This window comes from Sceloporus undulatus, chromosome 4 (genome assembly GCF_019175285.1).
Source record: "Sceloporus undulatus isolate JIND9_A2432 ecotype Alabama chromosome 4, SceUnd_v1.1, whole genome shotgun sequence".
Classification (NCBI taxonomy): Eukaryota; Metazoa; Chordata; class Lepidosauria; order Squamata; family Phrynosomatidae; genus Sceloporus; species Sceloporus undulatus.
Window position 1 is genome coordinate 203,347,815 of NC_056525.1, and position 25,626 is coordinate 203,373,440.

General features: G+C 41.5%; 2 protein-coding genes across 6 annotated transcripts in view; one reads left to right on the plus strand and one right to left on the minus strand.

Annotated features, from left to right (window-relative positions):
• On the minus strand, positions 1-10,825 carry RNF4 (ring finger protein 4). 3 transcript variants are annotated; one of them, XM_042466229.1, is made up of 3 exons: positions 10,605-10,825; positions 8,158-8,199; positions 1-4,464 (listed from the first exon to the last, which is right to left on the minus strand). In XM_042466229.1, exon 3 carries the CDS (start codon positions 4,422-4,424, stop codon positions 3,582-3,584), a length of 843 nt encoding a protein of 280 aa, XP_042322163.1. In that variant the 5' UTR covers positions 4,425-4,464; positions 8,158-8,199; positions 10,605-10,825; the 3' UTR covers positions 1-3,581. The 3 variants fall into 3 exon arrangements, with proteins under 3 accessions (XP_042322163.1, XP_042322162.1, XP_042322164.1); XM_042466228.1 differs by lacking the exon at positions 8,158-8,199 and having other exon boundaries at positions 10,605-10,823; XM_042466230.1 differs by lacking the exon at positions 10,605-10,825 and having other exon boundaries at positions 8,158-9,246.
• Positions 9,359-25,626, plus strand: part of YTHDF3 (YTH N6-methyladenosine RNA binding protein 3) — a 27,131-nt gene continuing 10,863 nt past the window's right edge. The window contains exons 1-4 of one of the 3 annotated variants that reach the window (XM_042466226.1): positions 9,359-9,467; positions 14,015-14,039; positions 18,319-18,404; positions 21,602-23,191. In XM_042466226.1, coding sequence (XP_042322160.1) covers positions 21,620-23,191 — 1,572 coding nt within the window. In that variant the 5' untranslated portion in view covers positions 9,359-9,467; positions 14,015-14,039; positions 18,319-18,404; positions 21,602-21,619. Of the gene's footprint in view, positions 9,468-11,282; positions 11,657-14,014; positions 14,040-18,318; positions 18,405-18,868; positions 18,976-21,601; positions 23,192-25,626 lie in introns of those variants that run through there. The other 2 variants (XM_042466223.1, XM_042466227.1) reach the window with 2 other exon arrangements.

Consider the following 25,626-nt stretch of genomic DNA (forward strand, 5'->3'; position numbering starts at 1 on the left):
TATCATCAATAAAATTTATTTGCCTAATTAAGATGCCAAAAAGAAATCTGATATACACATAAACAGATGCATTTAAATAAGTAAAAAGAATGAAAGCTACACATTTACAATGGGGAAGTTACAAACTGAAATTTGTCCCTATATTCTTAAATTCATGCACCAGCTTAATAAGCGTTACTAGTATCATTTGCTTTGAAAATAAATTCAAAAGGGGTTTTATATCTTATTTTGAAGATGGTCAGATATGGATGCACCATTACGTTGTAATTTAGGCACTGCATGCATGAGGTTTAAAGTGTCTGCATTTCTCTCTTCCCATGTATGATCATTTCACTTATGCAGGGGATCCATTCCAGATCCCCCTGTATAAGGGAAAATCAGCGCATACACCATTATTTTAATAGTCACTCAGCTTCCACATGAACTGGAAGCCGCGTATTGTGCACCCGCAAATGGCGCAGACACACTGTAACACTAATCACAGTGTTCAAATATAGTACTATGCTATAGTTAACTAAAATTGGAAGGTAAACTTTCTGATCTCCTGGCAGCTTCACTGAAGACAGGATAGCACCAATGTTTGAGGCCTATTCATGTAATTCTAAAACATTATTTATTTATTTATTTATTATGGCATTTATACCCCGCCCTTCAGCCCTAATGGCTAACAGAGCCATTAATATCAAGTCCAAATACAGCCAATGAGTTAGATCCAGATTTAGTCATATTCCAAGTCAACCCACTAAAGACAATGTCTAATGCTAGTCATGACTAACTTAAGTCTCACTACTCTAAAATTCTAAGCATGAGAAAGGGGTGAAACAGGCCACCCCTTCTGAAGGCGGATTGGGGCCGTGAAAACACACACCTCGGCTCCAATCTGCCTTTTTGCTGGCTGAAAGAGGGCAAGAGCTGCTTCTTTTAGTACCAGCAAAAAGCAATCTCTTTCTCCCTGCTGCGGCAGGAAGCTAGCTTTAAGATGCTCCAGCAGCGTATAAACGGCGTGTCAACAGAGCACCCAGAAGCCGTTCCACGTCCAGGCAGCTGGGTGGCTTGACGCTGGCTTCTGGGCATCTTGGGGGTGTGTGTCATCTGTACACCACACTCCCAAGATGCCTGGAAGCCAGCTTTTTATGCTGGTATGTTTCACACCTAAATCTGGATCCAACCCAATATAAGCTATTTAAAAATTATCAAAACTGGGTGCCTGCAAGCTAATACCATTTTCAAAAGCTAACAAAAATGGTTTGGTAAATGTCTCATTCAAATATATACCAATAAAAAATTATAATAAAGTTACATGAACAAAATGTATACCACCTTCCTAAGTATAATATTTCATTTATAAATTCTGACTTTATGCAGAATTAATCAAAAGCAAGCTTCTCTGGGTTCAATGGAACTTACTCAAGTAATAATGTATTGGATTTCAGCCTTTCAGTAATGTTGAGTGGGTGAATTTCTGGGTTTCTGGAATGTTATTTCCAGTTGTCAGGATATGATTCCAAAAAGTACAATTCAGCATAGTTTAGCATTTTGTTATGTAACAACACAAGTATCCTTACTACTGAGACAGTTCCACTAAGGTGGTTAAAAACCCACACAAAGCATTTTTAAAATCCCATGAAACAACTGTAGGAACTTTAAAAAATTTTGTATTAGTATGGGAGCTGCTTATCTGTAAACACCAAGTGCTGCATCTAAACAACACAAGTTTGGCAGGACCAATCATGTAGATTGTTAATCTAGTTGCAACTCCCAGTAACATGCAGAACTCTTTCTAGTACAGCATTTGTGACAAGGTCAAAAAGTGTTCAAAGACTTGCGACATCAGTGAAAATCTGAATTTTTAGGTAGCTACTTTCATATCAAGGCCAAAAGCGGTGACTCCTGTATCTATACATTTTATGAATATTAAATTCTTGAACAAGACTTTATAGTTTCTGTAATCCAAATGATTGGGACACATCTAAAACTTTAATAATGGACAAATAGTCAATTTAAAGCTCTTACCACAACACAATGTAGTGAAAGGGAATGTTTGAATTATATAAGAGATGCCATCTAAATTGATTAATAAACATTAACCTTCACAGTTATGTGTATGGATTACTTACTGGATGCTAATGTAAGTAAAGGTTCCCTGTTTTTTCAATATATTGCTGACAGGACTTGCAGAGCTTTGTCTATACTGGCTGCACAGCTTCATTTCACCTGCTGTGGCTGGCACAAAAACTTCCAATTATATGCTACACAGCAAAAACTGGAAGCTGAGAAAATGGACTTATGGACACACCCCATGTACACAGTTGGCCCTTGGGAATGTGGGGGATCTGTTCCGCCCCCCTCCCCCCGTGAGTTCCAAAACTCACGCATATTCAAGCCGCATAGACTTGAAAGGGGCACATGCATGTGGGGGCGCACCACAGGCATGCACCCCATTACCATTAATGGTGGTTGCCCCTCCACAGATTTTCAAGTCCTTGGACTTGGACGGGCAACTGTATATAGAAATCCCATGAAGATTAAGCTTTATACATAAAAGAGAGAAGCTAATCTGAAAATGATTACTTGAAAATTTAGTGCTGTAATCATTGTCAAATGACAAGCATGATAATGATGGCTTTAGGTGCCCTTACACTATTTTCAGAATATGCCCACATACAGGAAAAAGTGCAACTAACATACATATTTAAGAAACCCACTCAAGTTGTATTGTTCCAAGATATAATGAAGAAAATGTATTATTTTCAGAATCAATTTCCCAAATTATGAAAACCCTATTATCAGCAATATGAGCTTGTTAATGTTATCGGTATCAAGAGTTAATATTTTTCAAAACAAAACATTATTTAACATTGTAATACGAATATGTGAGGCAGGCAAAGTAAGCTTGTTCCACCACATCATAAGCTCACATCCTCCCAAAAGTGGAGAAGACAGTTCCAACATATTCTTCTCGGTGTATGTGTAAACAAAGAGATCAGGTTCTAAAAAGTCAGTCTTACAGATATAGTCTTGGTCTTTTGCACCAATGCAAAACGTGCTTTCAATATGGCTATGAAGTCCAACCTCCTTGGAAATTCAAAAGTCCACATACACAAGGAGGAAAGCTTCCCATAGCATATAAGATTGGATTTGACTCTTATAGAGTGAAGTGCACTAAAAGGTTTCCTAGCTGCTTGTCACTTTTGCTAGCATTATTGTGAGCATAATGACTTCAAAGCCATGAATAGAACATAACACATTCATACTGTCACTTCAAGAGGAGGACATCTGGAAAGGTCTCCTTCCATTTCTTCAAAAGTAGCATGACAACACCAGGTGCTTTCCTTGCAGCATAGTCCTTCAAAGAGCTGTTGACCCTGATAAACTAACTGTAAAGCCAACTTGCTAGCATAAGTAACAAAACAAAGATAAGCTCGCATGTAGGACAGACCAGCAGAAAGGCAAAACAGAAAAGAAATAAGTGTCACGATTGGGCATACATATAATTTGTAATCCTTTATTGTTTGCAGTATTAAAAGTTTATGAAGCAGCCCATCAAAGTTCAATTCAGATTCTTTAAAGAATCTAAAGCTTCATATATAAATTGGATGATACTGTTTGTAACCCAATTTCTTCCTACAAGTTGGGCAAGAATTAACATTTTTTAGAGAATCCCGGAGGCACTGACTACAAAAAACATGACCGCACTTTGTTGATACAATGAGCCGTCCACTCTGCACAATTTCCGAGTATCCATCCATACAAATTGGGCAACTCACAGTACCTGAACGTCGTGTATTTGAAATTCCATCTTCCGGTAATTCCAATTCCCTGGGCAATGTATTAGTCAAAACTACATCATTATCTCTTGGTTCATCATCATCACTGCTTAATACACAGCTGTCAGGGAGCTGATGGCTTCTTGATTGTTGGTTTCGCTGTTGACAAGCATTTTCTTCAACTATAACAATGGAATCATTGTGTGTCAGATCAACTACAACTGGGTCTGAAGACTCACAAGTGAGATCTACTACTTCTTCACAAGGATTTTCTTCAAGATCAATTGGTTCTACCTGTGAAGCACTGTCAGCCACTAAAGTGGTTATTCTACTTTGCTTGCGGGTTTGTCTAGAATTAATTGTTCCTCCACAGCGTTTTTTGGGAATTTCACTCTTTCCCATCCTTTCACTGGAAATGGATGGTGTGGCTGTGTCAGTTGTTAATAGACCATTTTCAGTGCTAGGATAAGAAGCAGTGGCAGATGTCTGTAAGAAACCCACAGAAGTTGATGGGGATGGGGTGGAAGAGGCGATGGTTGAAAGACTGGCCACAGATTTCACCTCCAAATCATCAACTAGATTTGATGAAACAAGACCAGTAGTCTTCTTGTTCTTCCTGCGCTTGGCACCACAACGCTTGGAATCAGTTGGGCTCATGGTATGTAGAGGCAGGAAACTCCAAACTCAAATTAGAAGTCTATGAATAGATGAAATAAATGATAATTTTGACACCAAAATCAAATAGTCAATGCCTGCATACACATTCCCAAGCAATGAGCAACAAAACCACAGAACCACTCACAGAGATATGCAAACATACCTTTTATGTAGCCTACTTCCTGTCCCTCCTTACACTCTCTGGTTAGATATGTTTGATTCTTCTTTAGCTGGGCACATTTTTATTCTGTTCTGTATTTGGAATAGCATCTGCTTGGTGAAATTCCATCCAATTTGGATTCTGACTAGAGACTCTGGAAGCGGAACTATACAAGTATGCATACCCACCGACTGCATAAACAAACTATATTATGTGACCCCAAGAAATAAACCTGTTTTTTGCCCACTGAGCCAGCAGTAGCTACAACTGAAAGTCTACAAATGCTAATGATATATGCATCAGTTTACACTGCCATGGAAACTATGTAATCCTAATTTAATTTAAAGAAAACTAAAACGGAGCAGAAGCTTCAGATTTACTAACACACCTAGAGTAAGGGTGGCTGGTTTAAACCAAATAACTTTAGAGATGCCATTCAGAAACAAAACCTTCATTTAACATAAATTCAACAAAAACAACTCTGCATGTACTTCTGTGTGTATTATTATGTATAGTCTACATATATACTCAGATTTAATAGGAATAATAAGCACTGCTATGGGTGTTTTGCTGATAGATGATCATATCAAAGCCTAAAAATTCTGGATTGTTAATGTTAGAAAGCATTATTTGCATATCCCCACCAGGGGTCCTCCCCCAATGTGCCAGGGAGCAGTGCTTTGTGTGTGCCAGCCAATTACAGTGCACCCGCGTCACATGCAGGCACTTTTTTATGTGGCTTCCAGCTTATGCTGGAAGCCCTGCGCCATTCAATGAATGGCGCGTGCGCCTGCAGCACACCCCCGCATGCATGAGCCCCATTATTCTCAATGGGACTCAAGCATAGGCACAACTTGCCTTACGCGGCAGGGTCCAGAATGGATCCCTGTGTAAGGCAAGGAACCACTGCACAGCTGTTTCTTCATTTTGGAAAAACTTACAACAGACTGAAACTGGTCCACAGACAACCACTCTGAGTTGTTCAGTGGAGTACAACAGCTTAAGTACAGAATGCTAGTGATGCTACAGATCAACAGCATAATTATTGTTCAATGTGAAGCAGAACGTTCACATATACTTCTCATCAATCTCCTAATTCAAGTAAATTCATCGTAGCCATGGATACTTCACCCTAATTTAATTATCCTTTTAAAAAACACCAGTTGACATTTACAGGGCTGAACTGCTGACAAGAACTCGTACATAAAAATGCAGTTGGCATGGAGGGAGGGCCTTTTATCTGCTTATGGGGCTCGGCATGGTGAAGCTATGGCTGCTTCTTTTCTCCCTCTGAGGTCAGGGTGATAGCAGTTAAGATGGAGGGAGGGCCATTCATCTGCCTCTGGGCAGATGTCATCTGTTGACAGATACACAAGTTGAAAGCATGGCCACCTTATGATACTACATATTACATGCAACTCTCAAGGAAGAAGGGTGGTACTATGCCTATACAATGCACCCAAGAGGGATGGTACTGCAGATTTGGTTGGTGAAGAAGATTTTCAGGTAGCCTTCAAACTAGACAATTGAGCTCAGATTATAGTATCAAGAGAAGATATAGTGAGCAAAATATGAAGTGAGCACAAAAGCTTAAGATGAGAAGGCTTTGGAAGTTCAATAGCAGTTCAGTCTTCAGAATAAATCAGATCTCTTTTTCCTGTATCAAAGACAGGTGACAAGCCTCTGTTGGATATTGTGAACATCAACTTATCAAGCAAATTCGTGAGATTGTAAGACTGTAATGCAAGCAACCTTCAGATTTGAACCTATTTGTTTCTTCAGTAACCAATGTATACAAGAAAATACTGTATACAATCTCAATAAAAGTGAAAGCCACCTTTTGAAGGCTGAAAGTGAAAAGGTTTACTAGAGAAAGTATATGTGGAGCTCTGTTTTCCCGATAAGGAAGGTACAATTTACTCAAGCAACCAAACCTATTCTCTGGGTCAACAGCATGGTAATTGGGATGGTGGTGGTAGTGGAAGAGCAGTGATGGGCGACTTTCTGAGATTTTGTTTTCATCCTTAAGATTTAAAAGTCATTAAGATTTTAAGAGTTATTAAGTCATTCACCCCTCCTCATATGCCGAGGATATGTAAATAAGCATAGCTGGATTTTTTTCCAGTCCCAGAAGTGAAAAAATTTACTAGATTTAAGGCCCCGAACACAGGCCAAAATATAACTGCTTCAGGTCACTTTGGAGGTATGCTGTTGAAATGACACAACCATTTTAAGAGGCCAGAAGCTGCGCCAAAGCTGTGCTCCAGTCCTTAGGACTGGAGTGTGGTTTGGTGCAGCTTCTGGCCTCTTAGGGCGCATGCATAATTTAAACAGCATACCTCCAAAGTGACCCGAAGCAGTTTTATTTTGGCCTGTCTATTCAGGCCCTAAGTATATGTGGAGTTCATTTTCCTGACAAGGAAGGAACAACTTTAACTCACTTTGCTAAAAAGTAGCAAAGAAATTTAATATATAGTGGGTATGTAACACCAGATGACAAGATCAGGGTAGCAGCCACAGAAGATGCCATTCTGTAGTCTTGGACAGAACTATAAAGAACAACAAGCAGACCCAGTCATTAACTGACACTAACAAGTATATGACTTAGCTTATCTTCAAGGATCAATTAAAAACTGACAAAAGGAGAGTGGAAACCATCTGCAAGATGTGACCCTTTGACAATAATAAAGACTTACAGAGGTTGTAAGAATCATTCAGTACTGGAACCAACTGTACCTAACTAGTTGAACCTGAAAGCACACTGAGAATTTTCAGAAGAACAAAGTGACCTGATACAATGAACTATAAGGCACCCCAAGACTGTTGTTATACTGCCAGTGTTTCCACATTTCAATTCAACAAAGGACCTTTAAGGATGTATGGCATTACACATCCATGGAACTTTGCAGTCAATGTGCATGCCTTTTCTAGAAAAAGAGTAGGTTTTTTAAAAATAATGAGAAGATAGCCTGTGCGCTTCAAGGGTCTCTGCACCCTTGAATTGAGAATTTGCTGCCGCCATGTATCTTTATCCTGAAATAAACACAAAGCTGCATCAGTATGTTTGGCATATTGGATGGCTCAGTCAGACCCAAATCATTTGGTCAAAACCAAATGCCGTCACTGGGGCCCTGCAGGAAGGTTCTGGCGGCAGCAGCGGGCCTCTGGGAGGCCAGCTGCCATCGCTGGGGCCCTCCAGCAGGGCTCCGACATCGGCAGCGGGCCTCTGGGAGGCCCAATGCCGTTGCTGGGGCCCTCTAAGAGGCCCGTTGCCGCCACTGGAGCCCTCTTGGAGGGCCCCAGCAACGGCAAAAGGGCTGGCAAACAGGAGGAGGCCTCCAGCGCTGGCAGCCCCTGCCGGCTTTTGGGCCCTGTCAGGGGCCGGCAAAGAGGAGGAGGCCTGGCCCCCGGAGGGTGAAGCTCCGCCCCTGGCATGAGGCTCCTCCCATGGAGGGTGGAAGCTCCACCCCCTGGCTTCAGCCCCCCCCCCCAAGTTGTCGGAGGGACAGCAACCCGGCCCCCGGCTCAAAAAGGTTGCATACCCCTGATCTAGACAATAGAAAAGCTGCTCACCTTCTGAATATTGGATGGCTCAATCAGACCCAAATCCTTTGGCTAAAATCAAAAGAAACGTATCTCTAGTTACAGAAGTATGGCATAACTTGGTAATGACATCTACATAGCAGAATCCCTATCTAGACTAGAGGGAAGCTGCTCATATTACCTTCTGAATGAGGGCTTCTGATCAGAGAAGGGTGATAGGGATTCTGACAAATACAAAGCTCCTTAGCAACCCCTTTGTTCAAAGAACTCATGGAATATACAGAGATAGGATCTAGAATCATAAGGTGCTGAAGACCAACATCCCAGTAGATGACCCACCCCATAGGAAAATCTCCCAAATTACAACCAGCAATTAGAAAAGAAAGGGATCTGCTAATGGCTGCTCCCCAAGCATTAACACCCTAAGGCTGGACAAGCCTTTACAATTTCTTCAGTCCTCTAGGGCATCCCTGTCTACGGCACATGCTTGATCAATACTAGATTAAGGCCATGCGACGCTAGAACCTCCAGTTCAGCAACCGGAAAAAAGCCTATGAACACAACTAAAATTCTGAAACTGCCATGCCTAAAAGCCAGTATCTTTGCCTTCCAAGAGCGTTCTTATTTTATCTGTTACAGAAAACCCTTGTGAAAGGAACATTTTTTTAATTTCTTCTGCCAATCATATCAAGAGAAAGGGCTGGCATCACATAGTCTGCCCTCTGTATCCACAGATTTTTTTTTATCCACAGATTCAACCACCCATGGACTGAAAATATTCCCAGAATACAGTCGGTCATGGATTTTTTGTCCACAGCTTGAAAATATTTGAATTCCAATAAGCAAACCTGGGTTTTGCCCTTTTTATATAAGGGACACTATCTGATTGCTCCACTGAATTTAAAGGGCATTGAGCATCCACAGATTTTGTTATCCATGGGGGGGTGTCCTGGAACCAAACCCCAGTGCTTAGCATGGGCCAATGGTATAGAAATGTCAATAAGCAAAACCTTGATTTCACCGTATTATATAACGCTAATGGTTTTAATGGGATTTGAGCATCTACGGGGGTCCTGTAACCAAACCCTAGCGGAAAGACTGTGATTCGCAAGCTGAAACTTGATAGAGGCCAAAACTTCAGCTTCACTCAAGGAGGCTCTTGAAGGAATCGCACCAAAGAGGAGCAAGGGCTGCCTTTTTATGCCTAAACTGGATGCCATGACTCAGCACTGAAAGGCAAACACAGAGAGGGAGGGCAATGGCAGCTTCCCAACTCCCTCCTTCGAAGGCATCATTAACAGGCTTGGAAGGTCCAGAAGAAGGAAAAGCAACGCAGTGCTGTAAGTGCCTTTTTAAAAAATAAGCTCCCTTCTCTCCTGAACCTCTATGAACCATTTCCAGCTGCATTCACACTGCAGGAATAGTCCGGTTTGACACCGGTTTAGCTGCCATGGTGCGATGCTGTGGAATTCTGGGAAGGGTAGTTTGTGGCGGCACAGAGGTGCCGCCACAAACTACCCTTCCCAGAATTCCACAGCATGGAGCCGTGGCAGCTAAGAAGGTGTCAAACCGGACTATTTCCGCAGTATGGTTGCAGCCTGTTTCCTTCCCATCTCTCTTGAACCTTTGTGAGCCGTTTTCAAACCTTTTCTCAGTTTGGCTTTCTAGAGTCCTGGGCTGCCATTTTGAGAACCCTTTAACTGCCCATTGCTAGGGAATTCTGGGAACTGTAGTTCTTTGAGACATTTAAGCCTCCTCTGTCAGAGAGAGCTCTGGTGTCACGGCAAACCACAACTCCCAGGGTTCCCCAGCACTGAGCCAAGGCAGTTCAGTCTCAAGACTGGCTTATTCCTGCGGGGCTGTTTTGGACCGGGGTTCCCAGCTGCCTCTCTGCCTGGACTTGTTCCTTTTCCCAGGGCACGCCCTCCGTCTCTCGTCCAGGAGCGATTCCCGAACGTCCTCCATTTTGAGCATGACTCAAGAAGACCGAATTGACATTTAGATACAGGTTCTGAGCTTTCATTTGGCTTCGTGGTGAGGAAAGGTCACGGTGTTTGATTGGGGCTGAAGGCCTCAGCACAACAAGGCGGCTCCCCTCCTCCTCCTGCCTCCGCCGCCATTTCCTCGCCAGCCCGACTCCACTTCGAGGAGCCCTTCTCCTCCTTCCCGCCCCTCCCTCTTATCGAGAGCCCTTTCTCAGCAGCCACTCCCGAAGGGGGGCCCGACGTCTTCACCGCAGGAAACGAGGCGCCGTTCGATAAAAACGGAGAGCGTGGCCAAATTCAAAGCTAGCCCTCCACTTCTTAGTCAGGCTCAAAATGGAGGACGCTTCGGGACTCCTCCTAGAGAATGAAGGGGGAATAGAGGACCCCTCGTTGGGGCGCGTGTGAAGGCAATGGGGAGGCACCCACCCCGCCCCACAGGATGCCTCCGACCGAACAAGAGCAAACCCAGCCTCAGCCCCTCGTTGTACCCACCGCCGCCAAAGGATCCGTCCAAACGGCTGCCTTTCCGAAAGAAAACAGACGCCTTTCCTTCCTCTCAGGAGGACTCTTATAAAGACTCTCAGCTCCTCGCGGCAAGAATGTTGACGTCACTTCCTCCTCCTCCATGCAAACCCCTCCCCTCCCCCACTGGTCGGAGACGCTACTGCGCCTGCGTCGCCTCGCGAACGCGGACAGTCCTTCCTGCATCTCTCTCTCGCTCACGCACGCGCGCCACTACCGCCTCTTTTTATTTAAGGCGAGCATAGCGCATGCGCGGAGGGGCCTCACTCCTCCTCCTCATCCATCAACACGCCCAGCCCCTCCCACTCCTTCCCTCCATGCCCTATTGGCGGCTTCTCTTTGTAAGCGGAGTAAAGCGCATGCGCGGAGGGCACTCGCCCACGTCTCCCTCCCTCATTAGCGCCACATATGGCCGCTTTGTAAGCGCATGCGCGGAAGGCCCTCCCCACCTCCTTCTCCCTCAACACACCCATCCCTTCTCCCTCCCTCATTAGCGCCATATACGGCCGCTTTGTAAGGCGAGTGAGGCGCATGCGCGGAGGGTCCTCGTTTGCTCTGCTCTATTCACGCACCCTCCCTTCTCCCTCATTAGCGCCACCTATGGCCGTCTTGTAAGGCGAGTTCGGCGCATGCGCAGAGGACCCTGTCGCCTTCCCCCTTTCCATTTTCTTCTCCCTTCCTCTGCTCCTTCCCTCCCTCGTCACGTGACCATGAGGCGGAGACGGAAAGGTCGTCCGCGACGTCGTCAGCGGAGGAGGAAGGAGGAGGGGAGAGCGGAAGGTCAGGGCGCCGCCGAGCGGAAGTAGGAGCCGGAGCGCGTCCGCCATTGTGGAAAAGCGGAGCTGAGGGAAGGAAGGAGGCGCGGAACGGGGAGGGCGCGCGGGGGCTGAGGAGACACGAAGAAGGAGGAAGAGGAGGAGGCCTTGAGGGAGCGAGCGAGCGAGGGAGGAGGAGGCCCGAGCGGAGCGGGGAGAGGGGATCGCGGCTCCCCGTGAAGAATGTCAGCCACCAGCGTCGACCAGGTACCGCCTCGGCCCTTCCTCTCCTCCCTCTCTCTTCCTTTCCGCCGGGCATAGCGGGGAGCCGAGGCCGCTTCCTCCGAGGCCCAGCGCCGCTCCTGCTCCTCCTGCTCCTCCCGGGGCCCAGCACCGCCCCCAAGGAGCCTCGGGCCTGGAGGAGGAGGCCGCTACGCCTGGAGCCCTCGCCCGACCGGGGCCCTTGGTCCCTTCTCTTCCTTACCTCCCCGGTCGCCATTCTGGGCTTCCTCCTCCATGTCAACCATGAACATATGATCGTATTCTCCCGAGGAGCGGCCTCTTTCGACGCCGTTAATGCTTTCTGCTCTCATTTATCCTTTTGTGTGTCTTCCAATATACGCTGCTTTTGCTAACGGTCAGCTGCTCTCTGAGAGACCCAGGGGCTTTTTGGGGGGGGGGCAGAGAATATAACAGTAATAATAATAGATTTTATTTATAGCTTGCAGCGGGATCCAAATAAAATGTAGCAAGAGCAAAGATAATAAATAACAAGCCTTTCTGTGCCGCCTTTCTCCCAGAAAGGGGCCCAAGGCGGCCCAGAAGATTAAAAACCATACTTCTTAAGCCCTTGTTATGGTTGATATTATTGTTATTATCTGTAACTGTCGCCTCCCCTTCTTCCAGAAGCTGTTTTCCTGTCACTGCTTCCCTCACCCCTCCTTTTCTTCTTCGTTTTCCTGCCCTTTTGGCATCCCTCCCCCAGCTGCATGTTTTCATACTGGTTTTGCAGTCCTCTGGGTGTGTTTTTCTCTGAAGCCATGATTCTGGAGACCTGGGTTCGAATCCCAGCTGGGGCATGTAAACCCATTGGGTGACCTTGGGCCAGTCACACTCTCTCAGCCTCAGAGGATGGCCATGGCAACCCTCCCTCCGAAGAAACCTGCCAAGAAAGCCCCATGAAATGATTTGAAGGCACCCAACAACAATTTCCCTCCACTCATTTTTCGCTCCCATTCTGTATCTTCTAGTTTTTCATTCCGGATTGGCCTTTTTGAGCGACCCCCTCCTCTTCCTCCTTATCACCCTTTTCCAGCCGGGATCCTCTCAGCCTCACCCTTCTCCCTCCCTTTCTGTACACATTAGCTTTGTTTTTAACAGAGAGCTAATAAAGGAAGGTCTCTGGTTCATCTCAGATTGAGTAATGCCTTCCAACAAGTCAGAATCTTGTTTCCCCACAAAGTTTCCTTCTCAGGTTTGCAAACGTCACGTAGAATTGGCCAGGAATGAGTAATACTAGAAAAGCCATTTGGGAGGAGTGGAGAGGGGCAACAAAATAAATCTTCAGGTATCACAGTTTTAAATAAACCAATCCATATATGTCTGTGTATACAGCCATGTTTCAGGTCTTGTTGTGTAGGGTAGGTTTCATGTTTCATTAAATCAGCACATTGAGTAACTTACTGTGACATTATGTTTGGCCCTTTTTCTAATTCTACTACAAGAAGCCAAATACAGCTCTCTGACTCTATAACATCTCCAGGGATATTTTTTACCGTCTCTGGCTTTTTCCATTCCCCCTGAATTAATCCTTTTGGCCTTTTTTGTCAGAAAAATGTTTCTCCTAGGCTGCTTCAGCATTGCAGAAATTGCCCTGGCTCATTGCTATGGGATTCTGGGAACTGTAGTTTTGTGAGACATTTGAACTTCTCTGTCAGAGAGCTCTGGTGACACAACAAACTGCAGTTCCCAGAATTCCATAGCATGGAGCCATGGCACTTAAAGTGGTGTCAAATTGGATTATTTCTGCAGTGTGGATGCAGCCCTAGAAGCTCCTGAGAGTGTCAGTTCACCATTCGATTTGATTGCAGCTTTCCCTTGCCCTGTTTAACATCAAAAACATCTGTTTTTCAAAATCACTTCTAGCCACTTCCATTTGAAATTTTAGGGATGGTTTCTGTGGCTCCTAAAGGGTCCCATGGTGGGAATTTGGCCTGCGTTCCCTCTGAAGGTGTCTATTTAGCTTCTACAAGTATCATTTCCTGAGGAATGGGATATTGTTTTTAAGCTTACACTTAGTGAAAAGTAGTGTGAACTTGTTCTTACTGGAATAACAAAACGTGGTTTTAAGCTCTTCTGGCTAATTTGACCCTTGAGACTGCCAAACATTTATGTGACTTTTGAATTTATTTATTTATTATATTTTTGGATATCAGAATATGGCCGAATGTCTTGTAGTGTATGCTATAATATTGGGTTCCCAAGCAGTAATTTGTTTAGAAATCAGCTGCTTTTTGGCTCTGTAATCATTTATAAATGGGTTGTTTTATATCATCTTAGCTATAAATCTCTTACAGGCTTTAATTTCTCATTCTTTTAACTTTTTTTTTTCTTTATTACTAACAGAGACCTAAAGGACAGGGAAATAAAGGTAAGTTGGATCTTCTAATTTTCAGGTTCTCAGTAATAAAGAGTGTGATTTTTATAGTTTTGCAGGAGTAGACAGTTTAACAACTGTAGCAGTTGGACATGGTGCACTCCACTGACAATTTATAATGGCACAGTAAGTCATTTCATTAGATTATGCTAATGGAAGGGGATCTTGTATTTTTGTCAAACAAAACTGCCCATTTTAGCAGGTCTCAGAGCTGTTCCTACATGTTGAGGATCCCTTATCTGAAAAGATTGGGACCAGAAGTGTTCTGTATTTTGCATTTTTCAAAAATTAATTGGGAATACCTGCATTTGTATACAAGTACATAATGAGATCTTGAAGATGGGACCCAAGCCTAAACACAAAACTCATTTATGTTTTATATAAACCTTATATACATAGCCTGAAGGTAATTTTAAACAATTTTGTGCATAAAACAAGGTATGTGTACATTGAGCCATCAGAAAGCAAAGGTGCCTCTAACCCAGCCACCCATGTAGACAATTTTGGATTTTGTAGTATTTCGGATACGAGAGGCCCAACCTTGCTCCTGTCGCCCAAAGCAAATGCCATGACTGATAAAATAGTCATGACAGGGCTCCTTTGCTTTTCTGTGTCCTAGGAACAATTTTAGTTTAGCACCTGAAATGCCTTTAACATTTTAATTAAGAGAGCCTTTGCATGCTAGTGGGGTGAAATGAAGTTAGTTACTGTGACAGTATTCTGCTGCTGACATTTTTACACGTTATAGCACAATTAAAGCCCTGTATCAGTTTGCTTGAGAGCGAGCGCCACTGAATTAACTGAAATGTAGCTATGAACAGACATATATAGGACTCATTGTCAGGAGTCTTAAAGTTCAAATATATAGAGAGGAAGAATAGACTTACTGCCCGTGCTTTCTCTATGAAAAGACATAGTAAAGGCATCTTGCAAGCATTTAGAATACAATTAAAACAATTACATTATTAAAAAGTCAACAAAAGGCAGAGGATGAAAAAAATGTGCCCTTTGTGATTGCATAAAAATATGAAATACCAACAAGGATAAATGTTTGCCAAAATAACAAGATCTTCAGAAAAGAATGAAAAATCATTTAGTTCTGAATGTAAAGGTGACAGTGTGGTAGACATGTTTTTACAGTTAACATGGCAGCGAGTGTGTTATATTAATGCTATGGGTGTGCTCTGAATGTTCATCAGGCAATGAAAATTGGGGGGGGGGACTGGCAATGAAAAAAGTCAAGCTGTCTCATTTTAAAAAAAAATTCTGTATAAGATAGCAGCTGGATATATTCTACTCTTTAATTGTATGTGTGTGTTTGATAACTTCAAATATACTATAAAACATGGATACATATTGAGTCTTCCTTATCCAAAGTGTTTGGGACCAGAAGTGTTTTGGATTTGGATTTTTTTTGAAATTTTGGAATATCCGTGTTTGCATATACATACATAATGAAGTATCTTGGAGATTTAACCCAAGTTTAAACAAAAAAATCATCTATATTTCTTATGTAGTCAGTCCTTCTTATCCACAGATTTTTTTTTCCATGGAGTTAAATATTTTAAAAAGATATAAATTCCAAAAACAAGCCTTGATTTCTGCCATTTTATGTAAGGAACACTATTTTACTGTGCCATTGTTATCTACAGGGGCCCTGGGATCAAACCCCAGCAGATATCAACCACAAGGGCCCACTGCCCACCTTATATACATAGCCTGAAAGTAATTTTATACAATATTTCAAATATTTTTCTGCATGAAACAAAGTTTGTGTACATGGAACTATCAGAAAGTTAAGATGTCAAGTGTTTCAGCCACTCATGGAAAAGGTTTTGGTTTTTGGAGTATTTTGGAATTTGGAATTTAGAATAAGGGAGTCTTAATTTGTATATAAAATTTGTGCTGTAGATTTCTTCATTTTCTTCAGAAGGAAATAGATTTGAATTGGCTAAGTCAATTTTTTATACCTTACACATTTTAAACTTTATTCTTCTGGCAGGTTACTGTTGCTAACTTGATATTTCTTTTTAAAGCATATTTTACTGCTTGAAGAGAGTCACTGGTATGTGGCTGTATTCTTTTTCCAAGCCAGAGTTGGTCTCCTTTGAAACATGCTACCACTTCAACCACAGAGGAAAGTGTTGTCTTTTTCTGCTAAGATAGCAGCAGGAAATTTTTGAATTTTTCCTAGCAGCTGAAGCACAAATTAAACTCTTTTTTTCCCATCTGCCCAACTCCTCTTTGCCTCTACAGCCAGAGTTTCTGTCAGAATGAGTTCACAAATATTGTATTTATTTATTTTGTATTCACTTGGTTCTAGAATTAGTGCTTTCAAAAGATTTAGATGTTTGCAGCAGAAGGTGTCAGATTGCTTGGAGATTTTTTGTGCACGAATGTTTGATTTTTTATTTATCCTACAGAATACATTCTGTTCCATTTGCTCCATAAATTCTCTGAAAATCTAGTAGCCAAAAGGGGATGTTTTGGGCAGGAAGGCGCTTTTAGCTGTGGTTTACACAGATTTTATACAGAGGATAGTAAGTAAAGATTTTGGGTGCTGAACTTCCATTTACTTGAACATACATATAATGCAGCTATATTAGAAGTAAAGTTGAAATTACCAGCATTCTGTGTGTAGTGTTTCAGCACTGAGATGGAACTCCTTATTTGTTTAAAGAAAGGAGAAAGAGAGAGTGAGAACAGATGACCCAGAGGGTTGGATGCCAGTTTGCAGTGGCATCTTATAAAATTTTAAGGTGTGTGTGCTCTTTCTTCATATGATACTCTAATATAATCAACACCATAACAAATCGAAATGTAAATGAGGTGCTTGAAGTCCTTAAAAATCCATATGAAGCAGATAAGCCAGGTTTTTCATAAGGAAAACTTAAGTACACCTATGTGAACATAGAGTAAATGCAGATTACATTCCACATGTTACTTTACTTATGGTATGAAGGAGCTGGAGGTAAGTTGGTTCTAATGCTGAGAAATCTTAGTGATGATCTTATGTGTTCTTTTCCTCTGCTCATGATATTTCTCCCAGTATTCCCCTCTTTGTGTGTGTGTGTGTGTGTGAGAGAGAGAGAGAGAGAGAGAGAAAGGGGGGATTTCCCCCAGAAAAAAGCTTTTAAGTCTCTGTATTTGAGCATTGCAGTATGACTGGAGGGTTTGATTCCTCATTTGACAATGGAAACTCACTGGATGATCACACAAACTCAGCCCATTCTGTGATAGGTTCACCTTAGGGTTGCCGTAAGTCGGAAATGACTTGAAGGCACACAACAATTCTTGATTAATATATATCAACATATGTTTGGATCTTGATGATTGGTCCAGAGAGTACAGTCTTGCTTGAATTTTATGGTAGAATTAAATTAAGAACTGACTATGTCTTGAATCAGTCTCAGCTACTATTAGGACAAATGTCAACTCTATGATTCTATGATACTTAATAGTGTAACCTTTAAGTGCTAAAAATATATAATTGGCCTTGTTTAACAGGAAGAAACAAATTGCTGTTTATTTTTACTTTTCTTTAAGTGATGTTATCATGGTTGAGTGTGGTGTAGAAGGAAGGGATCCAGTTTTGTCTGCTCATATTTTAGAAAACTTTTTTTTTTTTTGCTGAAAAAAATAGAAACATACTAAGTCACTGTCATTTAAAACTCTCCCCCACTCCTCCCACTGTGTGTGTCTGTGTGTCTTCGTGTGCTGAAGGGCATGTTAGTGGTAACAGAAGAAAATACTCATATTTCCACCTGTGTTTGTGCAGGTTCTTCTGTCCCCTTAGCGCTGCAGGATAATTGATTATCCCAGTCCCTTGTATTGGGATATAAGTGGGTGTTCAGTTGAACCTATGCTGTCAGAATAATTAATCCATTGTTTATACTTGTCATTGGTGAAATGTATAACATTTTTAATGCTAGACAGTATATACTGTTCTGAATTTTCTTGTTTTCATTAGCAGACTAGTTAGTGATCCTAACTAATCCCTTTCTTTTGCACTGCACTGTAATTTATGGTCTCAGAAGGCTGACTTGTTTCTCAATATTGTTCAATTCTTACCATGTCAGTTTGACCTTGTAAACACATTAGCTGCCTACAGTTTGACTGTTACTTTTCTTTTATTTAACATTCTAGGATTTTGGTAGTCTTTCTAGTGTTACTGGCTGATAGTTGTTATGTTCTGATACTAAAATATATCAGGTGCTCTATGAAAGTGGTAAACAGCATTTTTAAAAAGTCTCTAATTTTGGTTCCATTTCAGTTTCAGTGCAAAACGGTTCGATTCATCAAAAGGATGCAGTAAATGATGATGATTTTGAGCCATATCTAAGTAGTCAGACAAATCAGGTGCGTATTTAAAAAAAATATTGCATATATATATTTTCCAGCAAAATTATACATTTTTAGTTTGATGTAAGCATTTTAATACCAGTGTACACTTGAAAGGATCCATCTAAACAGTTTATAAAGCGCAGCATTTGTGCCTCTGTGTATATCTATACAGTTTTAGGGATTAGATTAAATTAAGATAGAAATGAATAATTTACATTTTGTAATGATTACGTGTTTGTTTATTTATTAAGTTTGTTACTTTATTTGTTTATTTATTTAATTAATTTATATCCTATTTTTCCCCCAACATGGAAACCAAGGTTGCTTACAACAGGTCTTTGATACCCTCCTCCCAGCCTTGATAGCAAAGCCAAAATTGTGTTCAGCTGCTTGCTGAGCTGCCTCTCTGATTTGGCTGGAGTTTGGTGGAGACACCTCCATATAGCTGTATCAGATCCTTGCACTCTTCTTTTCTGTAGGAAAGTGTTCTGGGAGTGTTCCAGATTTGATGGCTGCTACATGGAGGTTCTAAGTGCCTCTGTGCAGTATTTGCCCGTTTTCCATTCCTCTTCTGGAGAAAGAGAAGGTCAGTAGGAAAGTATCTGTCACTTTGGTCCCATATGATAATGGCATTCTGAAAGCCTTGTCCTCACAGTTTTCCAAACTGTACTTCCTCTCAACTTCAGAGCTTGACTGCTGTAACTTTTCAGCTGCTGAGGCAATCCTTATCAATCTCTGTCACTTCAAACTTGGAATGAAGAATAGCTGTTATGCTATTTGAGAGTGGCAGTTCATTCACCTTGGTAGGCGAGATAAGTGGAATTGTAAAAGTCTGACTATTAATAACAGAAATAAGAATTTGATGTTACTTGAATAATGTTTTGGCATCAAAGAGAAATCTGAGTAATAATTTTGGTTGCTGAGTAGAATTTATTGAACTTTAATTTGCCAGTAGATATGTGGACATGTTCCCAAATGACAAGTCTTATGATAACATAGGCTAATAGATCTACTGAGTCTTAAGAGGCTAGATCCTACTTAAAGTACCTAAAGCCTTGTAGAGTTATTTCTTGCTAGCTAATTTGGAGAAGTATGAATTAGGGCAGGGGTAGGCAATCTTTTTTTTTTTTTTTAAATTTTATTTATAAATACATCTTACAATACAAACATCTAAAATATCCTATCCCATTCGAACCTACATTAACATAACACCCATATACATAGCCCAAAAACACAAGAACGAAAAATACATTTTTCCATCCATTCACATACATCTAACATAAAACATAAAACACTGTGACTTCCCTTGGTCAATCCTTGAACCGTTTCATTTTTCATTATTCCTGCATATCTTCAATTTCCTTTCATCTTTCTGTTTTCTCTTCACATGAATACATTATTTCTACTCCTTATTACAATAGGGGTAGGCAATCTTTTTGAGCCGGGGGCCGAGTTGCTGTCCCTCAAACAACTGGGGGGCCGAAGCCAAAAAATAAATAACTAAATAATTTTTAAAAAATTTAAATAAATAAATAAACTGGGAAAAATGTAGGACAACATTTTCAAATGGTGGACACTTTTTTTTAAAAAAAGTGGAGGACACGCAAAAAAATTTGCTGATTTTTTTAAAAATGTTAATATAAATGCATGTTTCTGAGGCGTCTATAGACAATTGCCTCCTTGCCCCTGCGTGTGAGAGGCCAAAGGCCCCGGCGGCAATCAGAGACAGGACCGGGCTGGGGCCGGTCCCAAGGCCTTGCCGGGCCGCATCTGGCCCGCGGGCCGCAGGTTGCCTACCCCTGAATTAGGGTGTAATCCTCCCTCCTCCAAGAATGTTTGTGGATTCTAAGAGCTGGTTCAACCTAGGTAAGACATTCCACACGCTAATGGAAATAATTAATTTTTTTATTTTATTTAAATAATGTATGTACCACCCTTCAGCCAAATATTCATCTATAAATTTGATCCCACTGTGTTGTATATCCCATATTTTTCCTGTGAGTTCCTATCGTTAGTTTAGGGGGCTGAAACAGGAAGAATGGGAGTTCATGATTTTTTTTAGGATCCATCTCTTAGCTTCCTGCTCCCTTTCTAAATTCTTTTGTAACCTTTCTTACGACAAAGATTTTGGTCGCTTATGGAATTCTTTTTGCAGGAGGTGCACTGTAATATGAGATTGGGTAGTACTGGTTTGAAAACATGGAAAATTGAAGATTTGTGATTGTAATATACTATATAATTATGTTTGTGGAATTCTGTACAGTTATTAACAGTGTTGTGTGCTCCTAGATTGGAGAATAAGAAAACTAAAATCCCACAAGGTGCCATGTTTTTATTAGACCAATCTTGCATTTTGTCCCTAGTTGAATAATTATTTATCCTCAAGCCACCCTGTGCATGGTAGGGTGGCAACCTTTTATGGATGCTTTTGAGGTTATTGAGCTGTACAGAGTGTTAAGTTTGTTTATGCTTATAATAGATATTAATTTTTTGTTTTAGATTTCTTTTAAATGGTGCTAATAAGATCACGTAAAACAGCCTAACATTGTATGCTACTAAACAATAAAATAATGATTAAATGAGGTGGTTATATTTACAGTTTACAAATGAAGTGGCTATTTTCTAGAAGGGCAAAAGTTATCCTTCTGCACAAACTCATGAACAGAAATCCTCCTTATCTGCTTTTGTCGAAACAGTTTATTACCCTCTGTAGGTATTTCACATCTCAATAATGCCCTGTTCACCTTGAATAGTGAACATATTCAAAGCCTAGCAAAAAACACAATGAGGAATTTAACACCATAAATGCAGTGGCTCAATAACAGGAAGCCATTAAAGGGGTAGGAGATAAACATGGCATCTATTTTAAAGTATTCATAAATGATCCAAGGGCTCATGGTAGAAGAAAAATGTGTAAATATCTCCTAATATTAGTTGCCCAGAAAACCATTAATTGTACCAATGTAATTAAAACTGCAGCCCTTACTAAAATTTGATATTTTTTCTGTCGTCATCTCTCAGTTCTGCCATTGTTATTTAAGTGAGCTATAAGATGACAAATCTGCTGTTCTTATCTTTTCATCTGAAGATGGTTGTTGTCTATAAAACTGATGTTGGGAGATGAATTAAGTTACATGCCTATGCAGGTAAATTAATTTTGTGGATGTATCACTAAAGTCTGATTCTTATACTGACTTTCTGTTTTCCTGCAGAATAATAGCTATCCACCAATGTCAGACCCATACATGCCTAGTTATTATGCACCATCCATTGGATTTCCATACTCTCTGGGTGAAGCAGCATGGTCTACAGCAGGAGATCCTCCAATGCCATACTTGACAACATACGGACAGATGAGCAATGGTGAACACCACTACATCCCTGATGGTGTATTTAGTCAACCTGGAGCTTTAGGAAACACTCCTCCGTTCCTTGGTCAGCATGGATTTAATTTTTTTCCTGGGAATGCAGATTTCTCAACATGGGGGACAAGTGGATCTCAGGGGCAATCAACTCAGAGCTCTGCTTATAGCAGCAGCTATGGCTACCCACCTAGCTCTCTTGGTAGAGCTATAGCTGATGGACAGGCTGGATTTGGCAATGATACTTTGAGCAAGGTGCCTGGTATTAGCAGCATTGAGCAAGGCATGACTGGACTGAAAATTGGAGGTGATATGACAGTTGCTGTAACAAAAACGGTTGGCTCAGCTCTGAGCAGTACAGGTATGACAAGCATTGCAGCAAATAGTGTGCCTGCAGTTAGCAGTTCAGCACCTAAACCAACCTCATGGGCTGCCATTGCTAGAAAGCCAGCTAAGCCTCAGCCAAAACTTAAACCTAAAGGCAATGTGGGAATTGGGGGGCCTGCTGTACCACCACCACCTATAAAACACAACATGAATATTGGAACTTGGGATGACAAAGGGTCTTTGGTCAAACCTCCCCCAACCCAACCAGTACTGCCTCCTCAGACTATAATTCAGCAGCCTCAGCCATTAATTCAGCCACCTCCAATGGTGCAAAACCAACTGCCTCAGCAGCAGCCTCAGCCACAGCAGCCACAAGGACCTCAACAGCAGGCTCCACCTCATCAACTGCAGCAACAGCAGCAGCAGCTGCAAAACCGCTGGGTGGCTCCTCGCAATAGGGGTGTAGGCTTCAATCAGAACAATGGAGCTGGCAGTGAAAACTATGGTATAGGTGTTATGCCAGTTAGCTCTTCACCTTCTGGTGTAGAAGTGCACCCAGTATTGGAGAAACTAAAGGCCATAAATAATTATAATCCCAAAGACTTTGATTGGAACCTGAAGAACGGTCGTGTGTTTATAATCAAAAGTTATTCAGAGGATGATATACATCGTTCTATTAAGTATTCTATCTGGTGTAGTACTGAACACGGTAATAAGCGTTTGGATGCTGCATACCGTTCACTGAATGGAAAAGGCCCACTCTATTTACTTTTCAGTGTGAATGGCAGTGGACACTTCTGTGGAGTGGCAGAGATGAAGTCTGTGGTGGACTACAACGCGTATGCTGGAGTCTGGTCTCAGGATAAATGGAAGGGGAAGTTTGATGTTAAATGGATCTTTGTTAAAGACGTTCCGAACAACCAGCTGCGGCACATTCGCTTGGAAAACAATGACAACAAACCAGTTACCAATTCAAGGGACACTCAAGAAGTACCCCTAGAAAAAGCCAAGCAAGTGCTTAAAATAATTGCTACTTTCAAGCATACCACCTCAATCTTTGATGACTTTGCACATTATGAAAAGCGTCAAGAGGAGGAGGAAGCCATGCGTAGGGTAAGCCCATAATGTTAAAATGTTCATGCTTTCACTTTTAAGGTGGTAAAAATGGAGCTGATGTTGTCTTCTAATATTATTTACAGCACCAAGTTATTAGAAATGTTACATTGTAAAAGATATATATTGCAATAGACCAGACACTATAGTTGCAAGTACATCCATTAAATTGTGATATATCTATTTTTATATCCTTTTAATTCTTTGTTAAAACCTATTACTCCAATGTATTCAACTGTTAATCAGTATTATCAAGTGGTGATAGTAGACTTGATTATTTGAATGATTTTATTAGCAAATTGTCCTTGTCCTTAATTTGTATGCCCTGTTTTCTTTAACGATGATGAGGTAGAGTGTATTGCTGTTTATTTCTAGCATTATACTGTAAATGAGGTTGTGCACAGGAAAGAAACCTTACCTTGGAACTTGCCTCATTAACTTTGGTGGCAATGCATCTTGGCTTGCAGACTTAGCTTGATATTACACTTAGTTCTCCTATCTGAGGCAAAGACACTGTTTTCCAGCACCTCAGATGTCTTCTTCAATAACTGTAGTGCAGAAGTAGTAATCTTCTTTATTTTTTTCTTGCCTCTCCTCAAGGTTCAAGACGGGGTACAACATGTTAAACTACAAAACACATAAACCCACACTTAATATACAGTACTATAAAATCATTAAAAATACGCTCCTAAGAATACATATACAGTGTGCCCGCATCATACGTGGCTTTCAGCTTAAGTGCCAGAAGAGGCAATGGTGCTCATGCTGCATCGTGGGCACAAGCCCCATTGTTTTCGATTGGTCTCCAGCATATGTGGTATTTCCCTTATGGGGGTGGGTGGGTCCGGAACAGATCCCTGCATAAAGAAAGGGTGCACTGTACAGTTAAAAAGTCATTTAAAAATTGACTGGGTAGGTCTGCTGGAAAAGATATTCTTTAATGCTGTTTTAAAAGCACTCAGCATTTTCAGCTGTCACATGTCCTCTAGCAGATCATTCCACAGTCTGGGGGCAGCAGATGAAAAGTAATCACCTACAGTCTTTCTGATTATGGATGTGTGAACAATAGATGAGATTTGCAGTTGTAGTAACAACTTCTCAGGACTTGAAGCCTCCCAAATTTCAAACAGATTTTATACAAAAGTGTATGGTGTTTTGTTCTAGAAACCCATGGCATGTTAGTGTTCCTACCCACTAAAAAAAAACCATTTGAGATCCAGAATGTCTTTTTCACAGGGCTCCTTGTACTGGAGCCTCCAAGCATGTCACATAGCTTCGCAGCATGTCACATAAATGGACTAAGCCTGGCCCTCCAGATGTCGTTGGGTTGCAATGCCCAACATTGGCTGTGTAAGCTAGGGCTCATGGAAATTGCAGTCCAACAATATATGTTGGCCAGTAGTCATCCACCCCCAATAAACCATTTCATTTTGCTGCCTAGTCTTACGGTGGTGGTTAGTTTGTAATATTCCATTTGTCTGTTATATAACACTACTATTCATGCACATTTTGTACGAAGCTTGATAGAGGGGAATCCAACTTTTGCAAGGGATGGAGTGGAGCACCCTTCTTGCTCTCCCCCCCCCCCCCCCCCCCCCGAGTTATTGAAAAGCCCAACTCACTGTTGCAGCTTAATTTTAACAGTAGTTAGCTTTTGGGAGAGAGATTCATTCATTTGTTATGCTTAAGAATCAGCTTTTCTCCAAGGATAGTAAGTCCTTCCGGGACATAGTTTTGACATTTTTATCTTCACAGCAGCCTTGTGAGATAGGTTAGACAGAGAGGTATGGCTGGCCCAGGGTCACCCAGTGACCTCCTGGGTGGGTGGGATTTGAATCCAGGTTTCCACAGTCCTTGTCCAACTCTAACTACTGTACCACATTGGCAGAAAAATAGTGGAAGTGACAGAGCAAAAGAATGGCTATGCAATTGTATCCTCCAAAGTATCTCTTTTTATGCTCAACATATTTTGAGTTAAAAACTTTCACAAGAGAACATTTCTGAAACAAACCCTTCAAAAGGCTGCTCAGTCTACTTTCTTCCTTGTTGTCTCAGGGAGATTGAGACCATTTTGAGTCACTGGTGATACTATTAAAGTGCTCCATTGAGAGAGAATTGTTTAAATCTTGAATTGAGTGAAGAATAAGAAAATGTTTTAGGAATGCATTGGTGTAGCCATCTTTTGTTTGGTTTTATGTAGTTTAAAACTAGGTGGCTTTTACAGCATCACCTCTTACATTTATCCTTTTTGATGTGAAGAACACCAAAGATTAATGTCTGACTCTTGATGTTATCAGGTTGCAAAGTATGCCCGCTTGGTCCTCACTGAGGATTGGCCAGACCCTTTAGGGCTGCCATTGTTATTTTTTGTAGATCTCAGTGTGTTCCCCTTTTGTCACTGAATTTGCAGTGATAAAAACATAGTTTATTTTGTG

Excerpts from the sequence above, each read along its gene's own strand:
- RNF4 (XM_042466229.1), bottom strand. The coding sequence starts at position 4,424 with ATGAGCCCAACTGATTCCAAGCGTTGTGGTGCCAAGCGCAGGAAGAAC.